Source organism: Ornithorhynchus anatinus, chromosome 7 (assembly GCF_004115215.2).
Source record: "Ornithorhynchus anatinus isolate Pmale09 chromosome 7, mOrnAna1.pri.v4, whole genome shotgun sequence".
NCBI classification, from domain to species: Eukaryota; Metazoa; Chordata; class Mammalia; order Monotremata; family Ornithorhynchidae; genus Ornithorhynchus; species Ornithorhynchus anatinus.
In genome coordinates this window covers 63,223,860-63,244,360 of record NC_041734.1, presented here as the reverse complement: position 1 = coordinate 63,244,360, position 20,501 = coordinate 63,223,860, and the positions used below count along the sequence as shown (strand labels likewise).

At 48.1% G+C, this 20,501-nt stretch overlaps 1 protein-coding gene across 1 annotated transcript in view; it reads left to right on the top strand.

The window, feature by feature from the left end:
• Positions 1–295: 295 nt before the first annotated feature.
• Positions 296–20,501, top strand: part of PIGR (polymeric immunoglobulin receptor) — a 36,057-nt gene continuing 15,851 nt past the window's right edge. Inside the window, exons 1-3 of the mRNA XM_007670271.4 lie at positions 296–433; positions 14,245–14,336; positions 17,002–17,346. Coding sequence (XP_007668461.1) covers positions 14,297–14,336; positions 17,002–17,346 — 385 coding nt within the window. The 5' untranslated portion in view covers positions 296–433; positions 14,245–14,296. The remainder of the gene's footprint in view (positions 434–14,244; positions 14,337–17,001; positions 17,347–20,501) is intronic.

The following is a 20,501-nucleotide window of genomic DNA, read 5'->3' as shown; positions in this document are numbered from 1 at the left end:
GGGAGAGGGTCTGCTGGTGATGGAAGGTGTTCAACAAACACCGTCGAGACAGTTCATTCTGACACCGAACTGGGAAGATAGGGAGGCTGGGGGCTCAGAGGCACTTCCAGGTCATCCCCTGTGCTGCCCTCCGTTGGAGAGAAAGGAAGTCAGCTGGAGAAACTGAGGAAACCAGGAGGGAAAGAAAACTGAAGATCGGCAGGTGTCACGTGTCATCCGCTGGCCGGTGTGCGTGCGGGACATTGTCCCTTTAAGAATCTTCCACAGGTACAGGTCCCAGTGCCGGGGCGAGACATAAAACAGTTTCAGTTTGGGCAGCATCCAGTGCCCTGCTGGCAGCCGGCGGGGAGGCAGAGGTGAGACCTCCCTCAAGGGGCCAGGAGACCAAGAGGCAAGAAGACTGGGCCCAGAAGAGAAGGCGCGAGGGAGAGAAGTAAGTGCAAGAACCGAAGGGTGAGTGTGGTGTCCTGAAAAACCTTGGGAATGGAGAGGCAGACAGGGAGAGTCTGGGATTCAGGGGACACTGGGAGTTCTGAGCATCAAAGGCTCTTTACTGGTATTTGTTAAGCACTAACTATGCGCCAGGCATTGTACTAAGCCCCGGGGTGGCTAGAATCTAATCAGGTTGAACACAGGCTGGTCCCGCATGGGGCTCCCAGTCTAAATCCCCATTTTACAGAAGAGGGAACTGAGGCACCGAGAAGTGAAGTGACTTGCCCTAGGTCACATAGCAGATGAGCGACAGAGTCGGAATTAGAACCCAGGTCCTTCTGATTCCCAGGCCTGGGTTCTATCCTCTTGGCCACGCTGGTTTTCTGGTTCTTCTGTTCTTCACTGTGCTTCCAAACTGGAAACAGTCGGGGGCAGAGGACCAGGCCGGCCCCCTCCCCACAGCCCCCTCTTTGGGATGGGGAGGAGGGTGAGGAGGATTGGGGAGGGGAAGGGGACCAGGTGGTGTGGGAATGAGTGGTGGAAGCATCCCCCAGACATGGGAAGGAGAGGAACACAAATCCCCAAATGTAGACATTTGGCGGTAAGCCTAGTCTGGAACAGACCAGCCATATATTCCATTCTATATGCATCCAGCGCCATACCCTTGGAAGACACTTCACCGTCCCCTTCCTGCAGTTCCAGCTGTGATGGAAACAACAAATGTGAATCTGAGCCCATGGCCTGCCTCCTCAGGGGCTAAATCTTACTCTGTGCCCAGCACTGGACTAAGCATTGGGGTTGTTACAATGGGATTAGTTGGGATCCAGCTCCCAGGATGTGTTTCTCAGCCTTTCCCCATCAACAGTGGAGAACCAGGGTGCCCATTCCTGGCTCTGTCCTTCACCCCTCCACACGCACCCGGGGTTATAGGTTAGAACAATCGTCCTCATTTTGCAGATGAAGAAATCGAAGCTCAGAGAGGTTATGTTACCGGCCCAAGGCCACCCAGCAAGGTAGGGACAACGCTGACGTAGGAGCCTCGGTTGGCGTTGCCCAACTCCTGGCATCAGTTCCTCACCAGGAGGGCAGTGCCCTATACTCCGCGGACCCCAACCCACCCCCTTCCTCCATAACAGTGAGGTTGGGAAGCCTGCAAATTTTGGCCAGTTTCTTCAGAGAATCAGCATAGCGCAGTGGATAGAGCACGGGCCTGGGAGTCAGAAGGTCATGGGTTCTAATCCCGCTCCTGGCTTTGCCCCTTGTTTCCTGTGTGACGTTAGGCAAGTCAGTTCACTTCTCTATGCCTCAGTTGCCTCATCTGTAAAATGGGAATTGCGACTGTGAGCCCATGTGGGACAGGGACTGTATCCAACACAATTTACTTGTACCCACCCCAGCGCTTAGTACAGTGCTTGGCACATAGTAAGCGCTTAACAAATACCACAACTATTTATAATGAGAAAGCCGCTTTTCGGCTATTTTCCCTGAGGAGTTTTCCTGGTTTTCCAGTGTCACGGGGAAAATCTCCGAGAAGCAATTTCGACTTATTTAAACACCAGTGAAGAGTCGCGGCTCTCTGTGCCCCAACTCTGTTGCTGTCCAGAGAACACAAAGTAATAATGATGATGATGATGACAATAATAACAACAATAATAACAATGATAATAACAATAATAGTTGTATTTGTTAAGCGCATTCATGCGCCACACATTCATTCATTCATTCAATAGTATTTATTGAGCGCTTACTATGTGCAGAGCACTGTACTAAGTTCTTGGAATGTATAAATTGGTAACAGATAGAGACAGTCCCTGCCCTTTGACAGGCTTACAGTCTAATCTGGGGAAACAGGCAGACAAGAACAATGACAATAAATAGAATCAAGGGGAAGAACACACTACTAAGTACTAGGTTAGATCCAAGATCATCGGGTCGGATGCAGTCCCTGTTCCACACTGGGCTCACAGTCTAAGCAGGAGGGAGAACAGGTATCGAATCCTTATTTTGCAGATGAAGAAACTGAGGCACTGAGAAGTTAAGTGACCTGCTCAAGGTCAGCCAACGGGCAAGCGACGGAGCTGGGATTAGAACCCAGCTCTGAAGTAGAAATCAACGAACTGCTGAAGATTCCCCAACACATAAACTGACCGCTTCTGGGGCTCCCACAACCATTCAATAGTATTTATTGAGCGCTTACTATGTGCAGAGCACTGTACTAAGCGCTTGGAATGGACAAATCGGTAACTGATAGAGACAGTCCCTGCCCAGGGAAAGCAAGACCCTTATTTCTCACTAAGACACTGTTACTCTTCTCCTTGCCATTTGTCCAGGTTCCCCCCATAACACCAAGACCGAGACCAAGAGGAGCCCATGGCTCCCATTTGCTCCAGGAAAAGCACTACGGGTTCATCCTGCTGGATTGCTATCTTTCTACATGCCCCAGGGACCTCTAGAAAATTTTGCTCTCGGGTTTGCACCCCAGGCCACCCTCATCCCTCTGGAAAGGAGCATGCTTCCAGTTCCTCAGGCTCTTGTCAGGAATGCACCCGGCAGGCATTGGAGCAGGGAGATGGGAGCAGCCTCTGGCACGGGGGATCAGGTGTAAAGTCATGGAAAGTTATGGGAAGCATATGGAAAGCCTATAGGAAACAGCGTGGCTCAGTGGAAAGCTCACGGGCTTGGGAGGCAGAGATCATGGGTTTGAACCCCGCCTCTGCCACTTGTCAGCTGTGTGACTGTGGGCGAGTCACTTCACTTCTCTGGGCCTCAGTTCCCTCATCTGTAAAATGGGGAAGAAGACTGTGAGCCTCGAGTGGGACAATCTGATTACCCTGTGTCTACCCCAGCGCTTAGAACAGTGCTCTGCACATAGTAAGCGCTTAACAAATACCAACATTAAAGTCAGCAGGACCTAGTGGAAAGAACACGGGCCTGGGTGGCAGAAGGACCTGGGTTCTAATCCCTCCCCGCAACTTGTCTACTGGGAGACCTTGAGTAAGTCACTTCACTTCTCTGTGCCTCAGTTACCTCATTGTAAAATGGAGAATGAGACTGTGAGGTAACTGAGGCTCAGAGATTATTATTATTATTATTATCATTCCCTGTGCCTCAGTTACCTCATCTGTAAAATGGGAAATAAGACTGTCAGCTCCATGGGACTGCGTCCAACCTGAATAGCTTGCATCTATGCCATCGCTTAGTATAGTGCATGGCACATAGTAAGTGCTTAACAACTACCATAAAAAACAGGCAGCCACTCTCCTTCTCTAGTCCCTCTCTTCTGCTCATCGGCGCTTGCGGAACTGAGCAGTTAGTCAGGCCCTTCCTGTTATAATGTAGTCTCCCGAGAGCTTGGTATGGTGCTCTGCACACAGTAAGAGCTCAATAAATAAAATCGACTGACTGACTGACTCCCTGAGGCTCGGGCAGGCAGGCCTGGGACTTCCCTTTGGAACCCTGCCTGAGAATTGGATTCCGGAGTGTCCAGGTTAGAACTGCAGCCTTGGGCCCCACCCGACTTCTGCAGCTTGGAGAAACAGATGGCCTAGTGGAAAGAGAAGAGTCCTGGGAGTTAGAGGATCTGACCTTGTCTATCTCGCTGCAGACCTCTCGTCCACATCCTGCCTCTGGCCTGGAACATCTTCTCTCCTCATATCCGACTCTCCCCACTTTCGAAGTCTTACTGAAGGAACAACTCCTCCAAGAGGTCTAAGCCTTCCTTTCCCCTTCTCCCACTCCCTTCTACATCACCCTCACTTGCTCCCTTTATTCTTCCCCTCACTCAGCCCCATGGCACTTATGTACATACCTGTCATTTATTTATTGATATTATTGTCTGTCTCTCGCTCTAAACTGTGAACTCATTGTGGGAAAGGGAAAGTGTCTGTTGTATTGTTACACTGTACTTCTCCAAGCACTAAATGCAGAGCTCTGCACACAGTAATCGCTCATGACTGACTGAGTTCTAACCCGGCTCTGCTACTTGCCCTCTGTGTGTGACCTTGGACAAGTCAGTTAACTTCTTTTTGTCTCAGCTGCCTCATCTGTAAAATGGGGATTCAATATTTGTTGGTAATGGTGGTATTTATTAAACACTTAATAGGTGCCAGGCCCCGTTCTAAGCGCTGGGGTAGATACAAGTTAATCAGTTTGGATGCAGTCCCTGTCCCACAGATGGCTCACAATCTTAATCTGCATTTTACATATGAGGTAACTGAGGCCCAGAAGAGTGAAGTGACTTGCCCAAGGTCATACAGGAATCAAGTGGTGCAGCTGGATGTAGAACCCAGATCCTGTGACTTTCAAGGCCTGTGCTCTTTCCACTAGGCTACACTACTTCTGTGTTCTTTAGATTCATGAACCCCATGTGGGACAGGGACTGTGTCTAATCTGATTAGCTTCTACCTACCACAGCATTAAGCACATAGTAAATGCTTAACAACTGTTATTATTGGAGCACTCTATCTTCTGGTTGATCCCAAAGGAATGAGTTCCTTTCCCATTGCCCTGGCTCTCCTTCAGCAGGGAAACTCCATGGGCATCAAGGCAGAGACTCCACTGGCCTTTATGAAGTTGTAAATCCTAATGCAGAGCCGATGGCATAAACTGGGTAGACGGAGGCAGGAAAATCAGAGATGGCCGGGCCTGGACACAGCTCCAAGCAACGACTGACTCTTCTGTTTCCATCGCATCCTTCCTCTAAAGGCTCAAAGTACCTTCACCTCTGGGCCTTGTTTACCTTTCCAAAGTCCCTGGGAAGCAGGCAGTACCATAATGAGGTATTTCAATGACTGGGCAAGAAAGCAAACTTGCCTCTTCCCCCATGCCCACCAGAGATGGTTTTAGAGGCTGGACCAAGCTGGGAGACCCCCTGAATGCTGTCATTTTGTGGACGGGTTGGAGCGTGAAACTGCAGTAGTCTCACTCTGGGAACTGCCCCCTCAACAATAATAATAATAATGTTGGTATTTGTTAAGTGCTTACTATGTGCAGAGCACTGTTCTAAGCACTGGGGTAGATACAGGGTAATCAGGTTGTCCCAAGTGAGGCTCACACTTAATCCTTATTTTACAGATGAGGTAACTGAGGCACAGAGAGGTAACTTGCCCACAGTCACACAGCTGACAAGTGGCAGAGGAGGGAGTCGAACTCATGACCTCTGACTCCGAAGCCCAGGCTCTTTCCACTGAGCCACGCTGCGGCTTTCAACACCACACTGGCCTCAGCCTCGGGAGGGCAAATTGAAGGAGCGGCAGGTAGAGATGTCGTTCATCCTTCCCTGCAACCCTAATTACCCCCTCCCCTGGTTTGCCCCCTACATCTCCACAGCCCCATCCCCAGACCCTGTCTTTGTTATGATCCTTGATTCAGGGAAGGAAAAGATGACTCTACCAGCCCATCCCTCCATTTAATGATGGAAAAACTGCAGCCCAGAGAGGCAAAGTATCTCAATCATAATAACTGCAGCATTTGTTATATACTTTAGTGTGTGCTAGCTAGTGCTAAGTGCTAGGAGTGGCTTAGTGGAAAGAGCACGGGTTTGGGAGTCAGAGGACGTGGGTACTAATCCCAGCCCCGTCAACTTGTCAGCTGTGTGACTTTGAGCAAGTCACTTAACTTCTCTGCGCCTCAGTTACCTCATCTGTAAAATGGGGATTTAGACCGTGAGCCCCTAGGACAACCTGACAAGCTTTTATCTCTCCCAGCGCTTAGAAAGGTGCTTGGCTTCTAGTAAGCATATAACAAATACCATTATTATTATTATCAGGTCCCACACGGGGCTCATAATCTAGGAAGAACAGGTATTAAGTCTTTATTTTACAGATGAGACAACTGAGGACCGGAGAAATTCAATGACTGGCCCAAGGGCACGCAGCAGGTAAGCGGCAGAGCCAGGAATAGAGCGCAAGTCCTCCGACTCTCAGAGCCGTGATCTTTCCCCTAGGTCAGTTGCTTCTACTGTTGTGTGTCTTCCCCGAGGTCACATAAAACATGACTAGTCAAGGCAGGATTCGAATCCGGGTCTCCTGACTCCCCGTTGGTTCTCTTTCTCGTCAGCTAAGGCCCAGGTGGGCCAGGTCTCCCTCTAGGGGATGCTGAGGGCCAGCACACCAGTCCTCCGGCTGGCTGGTGGCAGGCTGAGGCGTAGAGGGGGTACATCCTCCGGTCTTGGCCCTTGGCGGGGGGAGAAGTAAGGGCAACTGCCCAGGACTGGCAGAGGGACCAGGGGGCAGTGCCACGGGGTCAAGGTGGTAGGGGGCGGGTGTGCGTGGGAGAGGAGTCCCTGAACTTGGTTCCTCCCCAACCAAGCCTGTCCCTATTGGAAGCTGATGTGGGAGAGGCCCCACGGGGCAAGGTTTTCCACAGCCTATTCTGGGCATTGCCAGGCTGCCCCCCCCCCTCCTGTTTCCTGTAATTCTACTGGGCAAACTTGCTCCCCCGTAAATTCTGTTAATCTTCTCCTGCCACTCTTGGGCTACAATGCCCTTTCAGCTCTGTCCCTGCCAGCACCCCAGCAGCCCTCTCCCCCACCCCAGCTCCCCCCGGGGATTTAAGCTCTCGGATTGGCCCGGCTCGGCTTCCCCGCCGTCTTCACCAGGAAGGGAGGCACATGCCTGGACACGGGCCAGGAGATGCGATCAGCCGCAGAACTGTAGCACCTTCATGCAGGCAGGAAGGAGAGAGCTGCCCAGTCCAAGGAAAACAAGCCTATTTGAGGGCAGCACAGTGAAGGGCTTTGTCATCCCAGAGAAGCTCCCTCTCCCTCGTTCATTTGGCCTCATAACTCCCAGCTCTTTAGCCAGCTCCATGTCCCTCGCTCTTCCTAGCTGTCGAGAGAATCGCTGAAGCAACGTGGCCTAATGGAAAGAGTGCGGGCCTAGGATTCAGAGGACCTGGGTTCTAATAATAATTATGGTATTTCTAAAGCGCTCCTTATTTGCCGAGCTCCGAACTAAGCGCTGGGGTAGATACGAGGTAATCGAGTTGGACGCAGACCCAGTCTCACACGAGGCTCACGGTCTTAATCCCCATTTTACAGATGAGGCAACTGAGGCACAGAGATATTAAGTGATTTGCCCAAGGTCTCACAAGCAGACAAGTGGCTGAGCCGGGATTAGAACCCAGGTCCTTTCGACTCGCAGACTCACACTCTATCCGTTAGGCCACGCTATTCTAAGCCTCCTCTGCGTTGTAAAGTCCCCCTCTAGGCTGTAAAGCTTACTGTGGGCCGGGTCCATGTCTACCAATTCTGTTGTACTGTCCTCTCCCAAGCATTAGCACAGTACTCTGCACACGGTAAACACTCAATAAATACAATTATTTGTTTAATTAATCCCCGCTCCGCCACTTGCCTGATGTGTGACCACGGGCAGGTCACTTAACCTCTCTGCGTCTCGGTTTCCTCCTCCTGAGACCGTTCTCCCTCTTCCTGAGACTGTGAGCCCCATGCAGGACAAGCCCTGCATCCTACCTGACTAACTTGTATCTACCCCAGTGCTTAGAGCAGTGCTTGACACTCAGTAAGAGCTTAGTAAATGCTATTAAAAAATAAAAAAAAAGGGGGCATGGGAAATTCTGTCATTTCATAAGAGAACCAAAGAGAAGGAGTGCCTTGCCGTGAGAAGTACAGAGCTTTGATGGTAGGAGAGAGCTGGAAAGGGTCCAGAAATTTGCCTTTTCCAGACTGGCTCAAGCCTGGGAGCGGTGGCTCTCAATCCAATCTCAGTTGCAGAAGGCATAGCGACCCACGCATTCTCTCTAACACACCTATCCACACCCAATAATTGCAGCTTCCTAGCTACGACCCCCCCTCATCCTCCTCTGCGCAGTGCTGGGCAGCCTCAGTAGCCAGTACCTTATTTATTTAAGGATATTTGTTAAGTACTTTCCATGTGCCACGCACTGTACTAAGCGCTGGGGTAGATACAAGCTAATCAGGTTGGACACTGTCCACGTCCCACGTGGGGCTCACGGTCTCAATCCCATTTTACAGATGAGGAAACTGAGCCACAGAGAAGTGAAGTAACCTGCCCAAGGTCACACAGCAAACAAGGGGAGGAGCGGGGATTAGAACCCTGGACTCCCAGGCCCGATTTTTTTCTACTGGCCATGCAAGCCGAGGCTGTCTTATTAGACAGTAATCTCTTTGAAGGTAGGAGTCCTATCTCCCAACTCTACTGTATTCTCCCAGTCAATCAGTGGAATTTATTGAGCACTTCTCATGTGCAGAGCACTGTACTAAACGTTTGAAAGAGTGCAGTACAACAGAATTAGCAGGCAAATTCCCTGTCCATAAGGAGCTCACGGTGCCCTGCACACAGTAAGTACTCGGTGAATACCAATAATCGATCCATCGATCTTACCTGTCCTTTCCGCGTGCCGACGTCACCTTTCCCTGGGCTCCCGAGGTTGGGACCAAGCCGCCCCACCAGCATCAGAGGCTGTTTGGGGAAAATCTCGTCCCGATGCTCGGCAGCCGGACCACCCACTCGCTGCCGAAGCAGATCTGACTCTGAGATGAGGTACTTGGCAGGAACGACCCCGGGCAAAACTCTGCGCACACCTTGCCCGGGCATGCCAACCGAGGGTCGGACTCTACGTGTCTGATCTTGTGATGAGGGAACCGTCCTCCACAGAGGCAGCTGGCTTCGTAGGGGAAGAGTTCAGGGTCCTGCCGATGTCTACTTGGCCAGGTATTCCCTGACAGGCTGAAAAGCAGTATGGTCTAGTGGAAAGAGCACGGTCTTGGAAGTCAGAGGATCTGGGTTCTAATCCTGGCTCTGCCACTAGTCTGCTGCGAAACCTTGGGCAAGGCGTTTCACTTATCTGTGCCTCAGTTCCCTTATCAGTGGATTGGGGATTCAATAATTGTTCTCCCTCCTATTTAGACTGGAAGCCCCATATGAGACTTGATTATCTTGCATCTCACCCAGCACTTAGTACTATGTTTGGGCACATAGTATGCGTTTAACAAAAGCCACAATTATTATTGACTATTATGTGCTCTTACCTGTCCTCTCAATTCTGTATTGTACTTTCACTACTTGCTTTGACTGGAATGTGTTGAGAGAATTAAGGAACACACACTTGTTTGGATACAGAGCGACCTGGTGTTGAAAGGAATGGTTTGTGCCCGTGGGCGCCAGGGGGCTGGGGTGAGAGATTCAGTGTAGCCTCGTGGCTAGAGCACGGACCTGGGAGTCAGAAAGACCTAGCTTCTAATCCCGGCTCCGCCACTTGTCTGCTGTGCGACCTTGGCAAGGTCACTTCACTTCTCTCAGTTGCCTCATCTGTAAAATGGGGATTAAGACCGTAATCACCCCGTGGGACTGTGTCCAATTCAATTTGCTTGTATTCACCCCAGCGCTTAGTACAGTGCCTGGTATATGGTAAACACTTAGAAACACCCATTTTTTAGTTTTTTTATGTTATAACACAAATTTGCCTTAAGGTAGAGATTTGCAAGAATGGAGACCTGGGCTCAATGGGGGACTCACCCTCTCACCCTACCATATTTTCGTTTATTCTTTGGGGAAGAAACCTGCCCCAGGGAGGAGCCGACAGAATTGGAAGTTGGAGCTGCTGGTCTGCATCCCGTCTCTGCCTCTGCCCCTCTGTGAAACCTAAGCATGTCACCACTCTCTCTGGGCTTCACCCTTCCCTAGCTGCAGATTGCAGGGAGGGGACAATTAACTCTGCCCCTTCCCTGCCAGGCAGGAAGGTAATGAAGACTGTTCAAAGAGAGGTGGAGGAGGAAGGAAGGGAGAAAGGGACTCTGTATAGAGGTTTCAGCACTGGGGGTAAGTGCTGAATAAACACAAGATATTGTTGTTTAAACTTGACCCTGATCAAATGAAAGGAAATTCAGAAAGACATTCCTTTAATCTTTGCAATTAGATTACAGCTAGGGGGTGAGGAGACCCAAAGACAATCATATGGGAGTCTGTTGACCATCTTACCAACCCCCGCCCCTCCGCCCCCGCCGACTCTCCCTGGCAACCTTCCACGCACAAACACAGTGGCACGTAAACACACTCATACACACTCTCTCTCTCTCTCTCTCTCACACACATGGAAGCCTAGATTAAGGGACTGGGTTTTCTGCCTCTGCATGGATTGGGTAGTCCACATCCCCTCCCTTGCTCCAATTGGCTGAGAAGGTGAAGTCATTCACTCCCCCACCCCTCCTCCAGCATCAAATACCTTGGCTTCCACCAGCTCGATCTGTCACTCCGTGCGGGTCAAAACAGTGCGGGTCAAAACATTCCAGACCCCAAGTCCTGACTTCAGGAGTTAATCATTGGCCAAGAGCAAAGAGTCCTTGAACAAAATGATCCCAGGAGGAGCACACACTTACACCCACCCCAAATAGACACTCACAAACACAGACACACACACACACACACACACACAGATATACACTGACATTCTCACACAGACATACACTTGCAGACATGCTCATATAGACACACGAACATCTGCGCAACCCATACGCACCACTGACCGATATTCCAACAAGAACTTGTGCAAGCGAGCACACACGCCTGCATGCACGCACATACGATCACAAACACCCTCAAAAAAAAAAAAAAGCCAGAGAAACAAGAACACTTTTATCTCTACAAGGAAGTAAAAATGACTTCCTTGCTGGGAAATTACTTGTGGGAGAGTTATAACCAAGACAAACAGCTCAATCATCTGGGTAAATGATGTTTGTTTTTGAGTTCACTGGAACTGGGAGAACCCCATATCTCAGACTCCATTCTAGGACTGGTTAGGCAGCTCAGGGTCACTTAGGGGCCAGAGAGGAAGCGGAGAAGACTTCTCAGATTGGTTGAAGAGAGCTACCTCTCCCACCAAACCCCGCTCCCTGGAATCTCTGCCCTTATCTTTATTGGACTTCAATTGCCAGTGCTGGACAAGCATTAAAGCTGCCTTTCCCTTTCCTTATTGTCCTGAGCAATAACTCTGTTGCCTTTAAACAGATTCTTCTGGTGATACCTTCCTTGATTCTTCTTTGATGCCTTCAGATCTCTAGCATTCGGTCCATCTCTGAGGGCCTCTGCAAGACCTTCCTCCCAGGCTAATCTGCCGTTCTGAAGAGAGGGAGGATCTCAGAGAGAGCCAGAAAGGCAGTCTGTCAGTTAGTGAGACAGCCAGTCAGTCAGCCAGCCACTCAGTCACCCACACTGACAATGAGAAGCAGCATGACCTAGGGGATAGAGCACAGGAGTCAGAAGGATCTGGGTTCTCATCCCAGCTCCACCACTTTGCCGTGTGAATTTGGGTAAATCACTTATCTTCTCTGGGCCTCAGTTACCTCAACTGTAAAATGGAATGAATACTGCGAACCACAAGTGGACAAGGACTGTGTTCAACCCATATGTGTGTATCCCAGCGGTTAAGTACAGTACCTGATACATAGTAAGTGCTCTACAAAAGCCACAAGAAAAAAAAAAAGCCAGAGAGCCAGTCAGTTAATGAAACAATCAGAAAAACAGGCTGTCAGTCAGACAATCACTCAGTCAGTCAGCAATCTGTGTAATTGTGTACACACTGAGGGCAGAGTCCTGACAGGGGCCCTCTAGGGAGTGATAAGGGGAAGAAGAAAGGACAGTTCCTGCTCTTAAAGGGTAAACAGGTGAGACACATAGCCTTTATTAGTGGGATTCAACTCATTCATCCAGCTCAGTCGTTGGAGGAAAATCTATCGATCTTATTTATCGAATGCCTACTGAATAACGGAGCACTGTACTAAACGCTTTGAAGAGAGGAAAATATGAACAAAAGGTGTTGCCTTTGAATTCCCTGCAACTCGGAGAATGTGATCTCAGAGTCACTCTTGGGGCTAGTCAAGCGGCTCTTACGAGAGGACTTGCTGCAGCAGAGAATGGACTAACCCACTCGGGCACTGGGAAAATCCCAGTGGATGGTTCCAGTCCGGGCTGACGTGGGCTGCACCTGGTTCTAAACAGCTCAGCGAAACTTCCTTACTTCCAGGCACAGAGCTGCTCTCCTGACTGACTCCAGGCAAGTAAGGAGTTTCTTGGGGACAGTTATGAGAGCTACGTAGCTGATGGAAGAAAATGATAATAGTAATCATAATTATGGTACTTGTTAAGCGCTTACTATGTGCCAAGTACTATTCTAAGCCCTGGGGTAGATACCAGTTAATTACGTTGGGCATAGTCCCTGTCCTACGTGGGACTCACACTCTTAATCCCCATTTTACAGATGAGGCCCAGAGAAGTTCAAATGACTTCCCCAAGGTCATATAGCAGACATGTGGAGGAGTCCGCATTAGAACTCAGGTCCTCTGGCTCCCGGACCTGTGCTTTATCCTCTAAGCCATGCTGCTTCTCTATTTCAAACTCCCCTCTCCCCCTGGAACTCCCTCCCCCTTCATATCTGACAGATGATCACTCTTTACATCTTCAAAGCCTTATTAAAATCTCATCTCCGCTAAGAAGCCTTCCTTGACTAAGTTCTCATTTCCCCTACTCCTTCTCCTTTCTGCATTGCCTTTGCATTTGGATTTTTACCTTTTATTCACTCCACCTTCAACCTCACAGAATGTATGAAAAGCAACGTTGCTTAGGCGAAAGAACATGGGCTCGGGAGTCAGAGGTCCTGGGTTCTAATTCCAGCTCTGCCACTTTTCTGCTGTGTGACCTTGAACAAATCATTTAACTTCTCTATGCCTCAGTTCCCTCATCTGTAAAATAGGGGTGAAGACTGTGAGGCCCATGTAGGGCAGCCTGATTACCTTGTCTCTACCCCAGAGCTTAGGACAGTGCTTGGCACAGAGTAAGCGCTTAACTAATACTATCATTATCATCATTATTATTATGTCCAGATCTGTAATTTATTTTATTGTTTGTCTCTTCCTCTGCACCTTAATCTCTCTGTGGACAGGGATCGTGTCTACCAACTCTGTCGAATTGTACTCTCCCAACATCTTAATACGGTACTCTGCACCACAGTAAGCACTCAGTAAAAACCATTTACTGATGGATTGATTACAGACCTCAGTTACCACTGTCTACCCCTGAAGTAAGATGACACCAAACCAGTGGATATTGCCATAAATGGGGACACCAGCCTCCCTATATGTTGGAACTGGTCTTGGGGCAGTTCATTTCCGCAGTGGGAGCAATTTTTTCCAGAGTTCCCACTGTAATCTATTAGATTGTCACCTCCTTGAGGGTAGGGATCATATCTTCTAACTTTATCATACTTTCCCAAGCACTTAATGCAGTGCTCTGCCTACATCAAGCACTCAATACAATTGAAATTATATTCAATCTGCTATGGCAGAGGATCTTTTAGAGTTGCGACTCATCCTGAATCTCAGTAAGTACTTACGGAGAATTCACTGTGTGCAGAGCACTGTACTATGCACTTGGGAGAGTATCATTCAACGGACTTGGTAGGCAAGTTCCTTGCCCAACATGAGCTTGCAGTCCAGAGTTTACAGTTATAGCGGTGAGGTGTTCTAATTTGTCCATAATAAGTCAATTTATTGTGTGCTTACTATTTGCAGATCATATAATAATCTGGACTATGGATTTATGGATCCCTTCTTAGGCTTTTCTGATGGACAGAACCTCCAAAAGCAGGCCCATCCCACATAAAGTGAGAGTTGTGGTCACCTTACGATAATGTAAGGAATGAATTTAGTTCTCCCAAAGAAAGACATCTTAGGAACTGATCCAGAAATACACTATTTCAACAGGACACCTTTTGCTCTCTTCTCCAGTTAAAGGTCCAGAAAGAAAGGGCTTTCACCTTACTAGTGCTATTTCTTTTCAGGTTTCAGACAGAAAGAGGAGGGAGCCCATAGAACTCCTTGGAGTCCAGCAGGATGGCTCTCCTTTTCTTCTGCCTGTTTGCTCTCCTTCCAGGTGAGTTGGGGAAACTTTCTGAACCCGGAGGAGGGTGGAGATGGGGGGAGATGGGAGGTGAGCTCAGCTGCTTGCAGGTGATACAGATCCTCTGAAAGCAGAATTCAGAATTCTCCTCAGAGAACTTATCTTAGAACACTTAATTCACCAGGAAGCCGAGTGGACTCCTTCCCTCTCCTCTACCCCCCTCCCTGCCCCACAGCACTTGTGTATATATGTACATATTTATCATTCTATTAATTTTATTAATGATATGTATATACCTCTAATTCTAATTATTTATATTGATGCCTGCTTACTTGTACTTGTTTTGTTTTGTTTTGCTTTGTTGTTTGTCTTCCCCCTTCTAGACTGTGAGTCCATTATTGGGTAGGGATTGTCTAGTGAAGCAGCATGGCTCAATGGAAAGAGCACGGGCTTGGGAGTCAGAGGTTGTCAGCTGTGTAACTTTGGGCAAGTCACTTAACTTCTCAGTTACCTCATCTGTAAAATGGGATTAAGACTCTGAGCCCCACATGGGACAACCTGACCACCTTGTATCCACCCCCCAGCGCTTAGAACAGTACTTGCACATAGTGAGTGTTTAACAAATACCATTATTATTATTATTATTATTATTATTATTTTTTGCTGAATTGTACTTTCCAAGCACTTAGTACAGTACTCTGCACACAGTAAGCACTCAATAAATACGATTGATTGAATGAATGAATGAAAGAGCATGAGCCTGGAAGCCAGAGGACCTGCGTTCTAATCCTGGCTTTACCACTTGCCTGCTGTGTGACCTTGGGCAAGTCACTTCATTTCTCTCCTCAGTTTATCAACTGCAAAATAGAGATGCAATATCTATCCTCCTTCCTACTTTGACCTGGAGCCCCCTGTGGGACAGGGATAATTTCCATCTTGATTAAGTTGTATCTACTCCAGTGCGTGACACATAGTAAGCACTTAACAAATACCATTTAAAAAAAGCTAATCTTGACTCTTGATCGCAAGGACAAATCCCCAAACCCTCCCAAGACTCTTGATTCCATGTGTGTAATAAGGCAGGTTAGAAGGGATCTTGTCAGGGGCTGTGCAGGGCTATTAATTTCAACTTCACAAGTGAGCTTTAAGGTAAATACAACGGCTTTCCCATCTTCCAACCAGTACCTAGCCTTCAAGGTACAGCATTCTCTGTTAGATGATTAGGCCCCATGTTAGAAATCGGATGTCTTATTAGCAACAATAATAATAATCGTGATGGTATTTGTTAAGCACTTACTAAATGCCAAGCACTGTTCTAAGCGCTGCAGTAGATACAAGGTAATCAGGCTGTCCCATGTAGGGCTCACAGTCTTAATCCCCATTTTACAGATGAGGTAACTGAGGCACAGAGAAGTGAAGTGACTTGCCCAAAGTCACACAGCTGATAGGTGGCGGAGCCTTGGAGCCTACAGTGAGCAGGGATCAGTTTCCCCAGCATCCATCAATCAATCAGTGGTATTTACTGAGCGCTTATGTGTGCAGAGCATTGTATCATGTGCTTGGGAGACTACTTAGAGAAGCAGCGTGGCTCAGTGGAAAGAGCACGGGCTTTGGAGTCAGGGCTCATGAGTTCGAATCCCAACTCTGCCACTTGTCGGCTGTGTGACTGTGGGCAAGTCACTTAACTTCTCTGTGCCTCAGTTCCCTCATCTGTAAAATGGGGATTAAGACTGTGAGCCCCACGTGGGACAACCTGATTCCCTTATGTCTACCCCAGCGCTTAGAACAGTGCTCGGCACATAGTAAGCGCTTAACAAATACCAACAAAAAAAAAAAAACTTATTCAGCAGAGTTAGTAGGCACGCTTCCTGCCCACAATCCATCAGAACCCTCCACTAAAGGCTTCAGAGAGCACAATAAAGTTAAAAGGCACAATCCCTGCCTTCAGAGAGCTTACCACCTAGTAAGTTAGCACCGAGACAATCTTCATCCACAGATCCAAATACATCAAGAACAGAGCAGACTGAGTTGAAATAGGGGGGAAATGGTGAATGGTTGAAGTAAGGTAGTGAGTTTTTTGGTTAAAGGCTGGACATGGAATAAGCACGTAATTCTGGAATTACACATTAACTTGAAGTAAAACATTTCTTGGTCCTAGTGACCATGAGAAGCAGTCTGACCACATGGAAAGAGCATGGGCCTGGGAGTGAGAGGACCTCTGTTCTAATTCTGGCTCTGCCGCTTGTCAGCTGTGAGACCTGAGGCAAGTCACCTAACTTCTCTGTCCTCAGTTCCTTGTTCTGCTAAATGGGGACTGGGTATTGACCTGTTCTCCCTCTTATCTAGAATGTGAGCCCCAGATGGGACCTGATTGCCTTTTATCTATTCCAGTGCTAAGTACACTGTTTAGCACATAACAAATACTTAATAATTATGGCACTTGTTAAGCACTTACTATCTGCCAAGCACTGTTCTAAGTGCTGGGGTAGATACGAGTTAATCAGGTTGGACAAAGTCCCTAGCCTACAGAGAAGTGAAGTGATTTGCCCAAGGTCATGAGGGCAGACATATGGCTGAGCAGGATTAGAACCCGGATCCTCCTGACTCCCACTAATTCTCTTGACAAATACTTTTATTATTATTATCATTATTATGATCATTCTCTCTATCTTCCCTTTCCCCTTCCTCTAACCTCCAGTTGCCTCCATGAAGAGTCCCATTATCGGCCCCAGTAAGGTGAGCGGTATCCCGGGTGGGACCGCCTCCATCAAATGCTTCTATCCACCCACTTCGGTCAACAAACACGACCGGAAGTACTGGTGCAAGCTGGGACCTCGGGGACAGTGCATCACCCTCATCTCGTCAGGGGGTTTTGTCACCAAGGAACTTGCCGGCCGGGCCACTCTCACCAACTTTCCAGAGCAAAACATGATGGAGGTGGATATCACCCAGCTGGGAGAGAAAGACAGTGGAGACTACAGGTGTGGCGTGGGGGCCAATAACCGGGGCCTATACTTCAACATCAACCTGAACGTAAGAAAAGGTAACGTAGATTCTTCTGTCTCTGGCTATCTGTTCTCTGCTGAGGATGAAAGGAGAAGGGACAGCAAAAGGGATTTTGGCTAGATACCAGGAATGATTTCCCAACTGGAAAGGATGCTGGACACTGCAATGGGTAGTTCAAAAACAAGACAGAAATTTCCACTAGGCCGTGCCGGGAAGTCAGAAGACCTGGGTTCTGATCCTGGCTCTGCCACGTAACTGTGGTGTGACCTTGGACAAGTCACTTTACTTCTCCGTGCCTCAGTTCTCTCAATTGCCAAATGTGGATTCAATATCTGTTCTCTCTCCCACTTCGACTGTGAGCCCCATGTGGGACTTGATTATCATGTCTCTCTCCTAGTACTTAGTACAGTGTTGGGCACGTAGCAGGTGCTTAACAAGTACCACAATTATTATTAGACATGATTTGACATCATTTTGGCCTTCTCCTTCTCTCCTTCTCCCAGGGAGTCTGGGAACCAGGGTTCTAGGCCCTGTTCTTCCACTGAGAAGCCACTTGACAAATTGGGCTAGTTTCTCTTCTTCTTCAGGCCTCAGTTTTCTCATTGGAACACTGTGGATAATTGTCCTATATGTCCCACATGTTATACTTCTCAGGGATAAAGGTTGGGGTGAAAGAGAAGGTAACAGAGCGTTTGTGGGTGGGGTATTTGGGGACCATAAGTCAGCTGACATGGCCAGGTTTTTCACTCATGGCATTAAGGGAGGCTGGCCTGGAACACTAGAAAAATCAATCAACTAGATTTTTTGAGCACTTACTGTGTGCAGAGCACTGTATTAAGCTCATTCATTCATTCATTCATTCATTCAATAGTATTTATTGAGCGCTTACTATGTGCAGAGCACTGTACTAAGCGCTTGGGATGAACAAGTCGGCAACAGATAGAGACAGTCCCTGCCGTTTGACGGGCTTACGGTCTAATCGGGGGAGACGGACAGACAAGAACAATGGCAATAAACAGAGTCAAGAGTCAAGCTCAGCGTGGCTTAGTGTTAGGAGCCCAGGCTTGGGAGCCAGAGGTCATGGGTTCTAGTCCCGGCTCCGCCACTTGTCAGCTGTGTGACTTTGGGCAAGTCACTTAACTTCTCTGGGCCTCATTTACCTCACCTGTAAAATGGGGATGAAGACTGTGAACCCCTCATGGGACAAACCGATTACCTTGTATCCACCCCAGCGCTTAGAACAGTGCATGACACATAGTAAACACTTAACAATTACCATTATTATTATTATTGTTATTGAGATAGTATATTATGACCATATAACAGAGCACTGGCCTATGTGCTCCAGGTCTACGTCAACAGTCAATCCATCCCTGATATTTATTGAGTGCTTACTCTGTGCACATCACTGAACTGAATGCTTGGGAGAGTACAATAGAGTAAGTAGAACATGATCCTGCCCTCAAGAAGCTTAGAATCAAGTGGGAGAGACAAACTCTTAAACCAATTACAGATAAGAAAAAGGTAATAGGGTATTTAAATTATGTACAAAAGTACTACAGGGACAGTTGTGCTTACTGAAGTGCTGAGGTGTTGTGGAAGTCCTCAACTGGTAGTTGGAGCCACTTAAGCTTAAAAGTAATCGTAAGTAGGTCAAAAGAAAATCAGGAAGTAGGCCTATGGGGAATTGACTGCCAATCAATCAGTCAATATTTGTCGAGTACTTACTGCGTTTAGAGGATTGTCCTTAGTGCTTGGGAGAATATGTCGAATTGGTAGACGTGATTCTGGTCCTCAAACGATTTATAATTTCCTGGGGCAGAGAGACACTAAAATAAATTACAGATGGGGGAAGAAGGAAAAGGGGATATGTACATGAATTAGTACTTAATCGATCAATCGCATTTATTGAGTGCTTGCCCCCTCCTTTCCTCCCTCCCTAACAGCCATCTTCAAATGTTCCCTCTCCAATGGCTTCTTCCCCACTGCTTTCAAACATGCCCATGTCTCGCCTATCCTAAAAAATCTCTGCCTTGAACTCATGGCTCCCTCCCATTATTGCCCCATCTCCCTCCTACCCTTCCTCTCCAAACTCCTTGAGCGAGCTGTCTACACCCGCTGTCTCAAGTTCCCCTCCTCCAAACCTCTCCTTGACCCCCTCCAATCTGGCTTCCGTCCCCTTTACGCCACAGAAACCACCCTCTCAAAGGTCACCAACGATCTCCTTCTTTCCAAATCCAACGGCCTTTACTCCTTCCTAATCCTCCTTAGCCTCTCAGCTGCCTTCAGCACTGTCCCGCTTCTCCTGGAAACGTTTTCCCACCTCAGCTTCAGTGACACTGTCCTCTCCTGGTTCTCCTCCTCTCTCTCTGGCCACTCATTCTGTCTATTTGCAGACTCCTCCTCTGTCTCCCACCCCCTAACCGTGAGGGCCCCTGAAGGTTCAGTTCTGGATCCCCTTCTATTCTCCACCTACACCCACTCCCTTGGAGAACTCATTCACTCACATGGCTTCAACTACCGCCTCTATGCTGATGATTCTTAAGTCTACCTCTCCAGTTCTAATCTCTCTTCCTTTTTGCAGTCTTGCATTTCCTCCTGCCTTCTCTACTCTCTACTTGGATGTTCCACCATCACCTCAAAGTTAACATGTCTAAAACAGACCTCCTTATCTTCCCACCCAAACCCTGCTCTTCCCCTGAGTTTCCCATCACTGTAGGGAGCACCACCGTCTTTCCTGTCTCACAAGCCCGTAACCTTAGCTTTATCTTTGGCTCCTCTCTCCCAGACCCAACCCACATATTCAATCCATTACTAAATCCTGTCAGTTCAACCTTCAAGACATCGCTAAAATCTGCCCTTTCCTCTCCATCCAAACCGCTACCATTAGTTCAAGTATTTATCCTATCCCTCCTTGATTACTGTATTGGCCTCCTTGCTGACCTTCCTGCCTCCTTTCTCTCCCCACTCCAGTCCATACTTCACTCTGCTGCCCAGATCGTTTTTCTAAAAAACGTTCAGTCCATGTTTCCCCACTCTTCAAGAACTCCACTGGTTGCCCATACACTTTGAAATCAAACAGAAACTCCTTACCATCAGCTTTAAAGCACTCAATCAACTGGTCCCCTCTTACCTCATCTCACGACTCTCCTACCACAGTCCAGCCTGCACACTTCGCTCCTCTAATGCCAA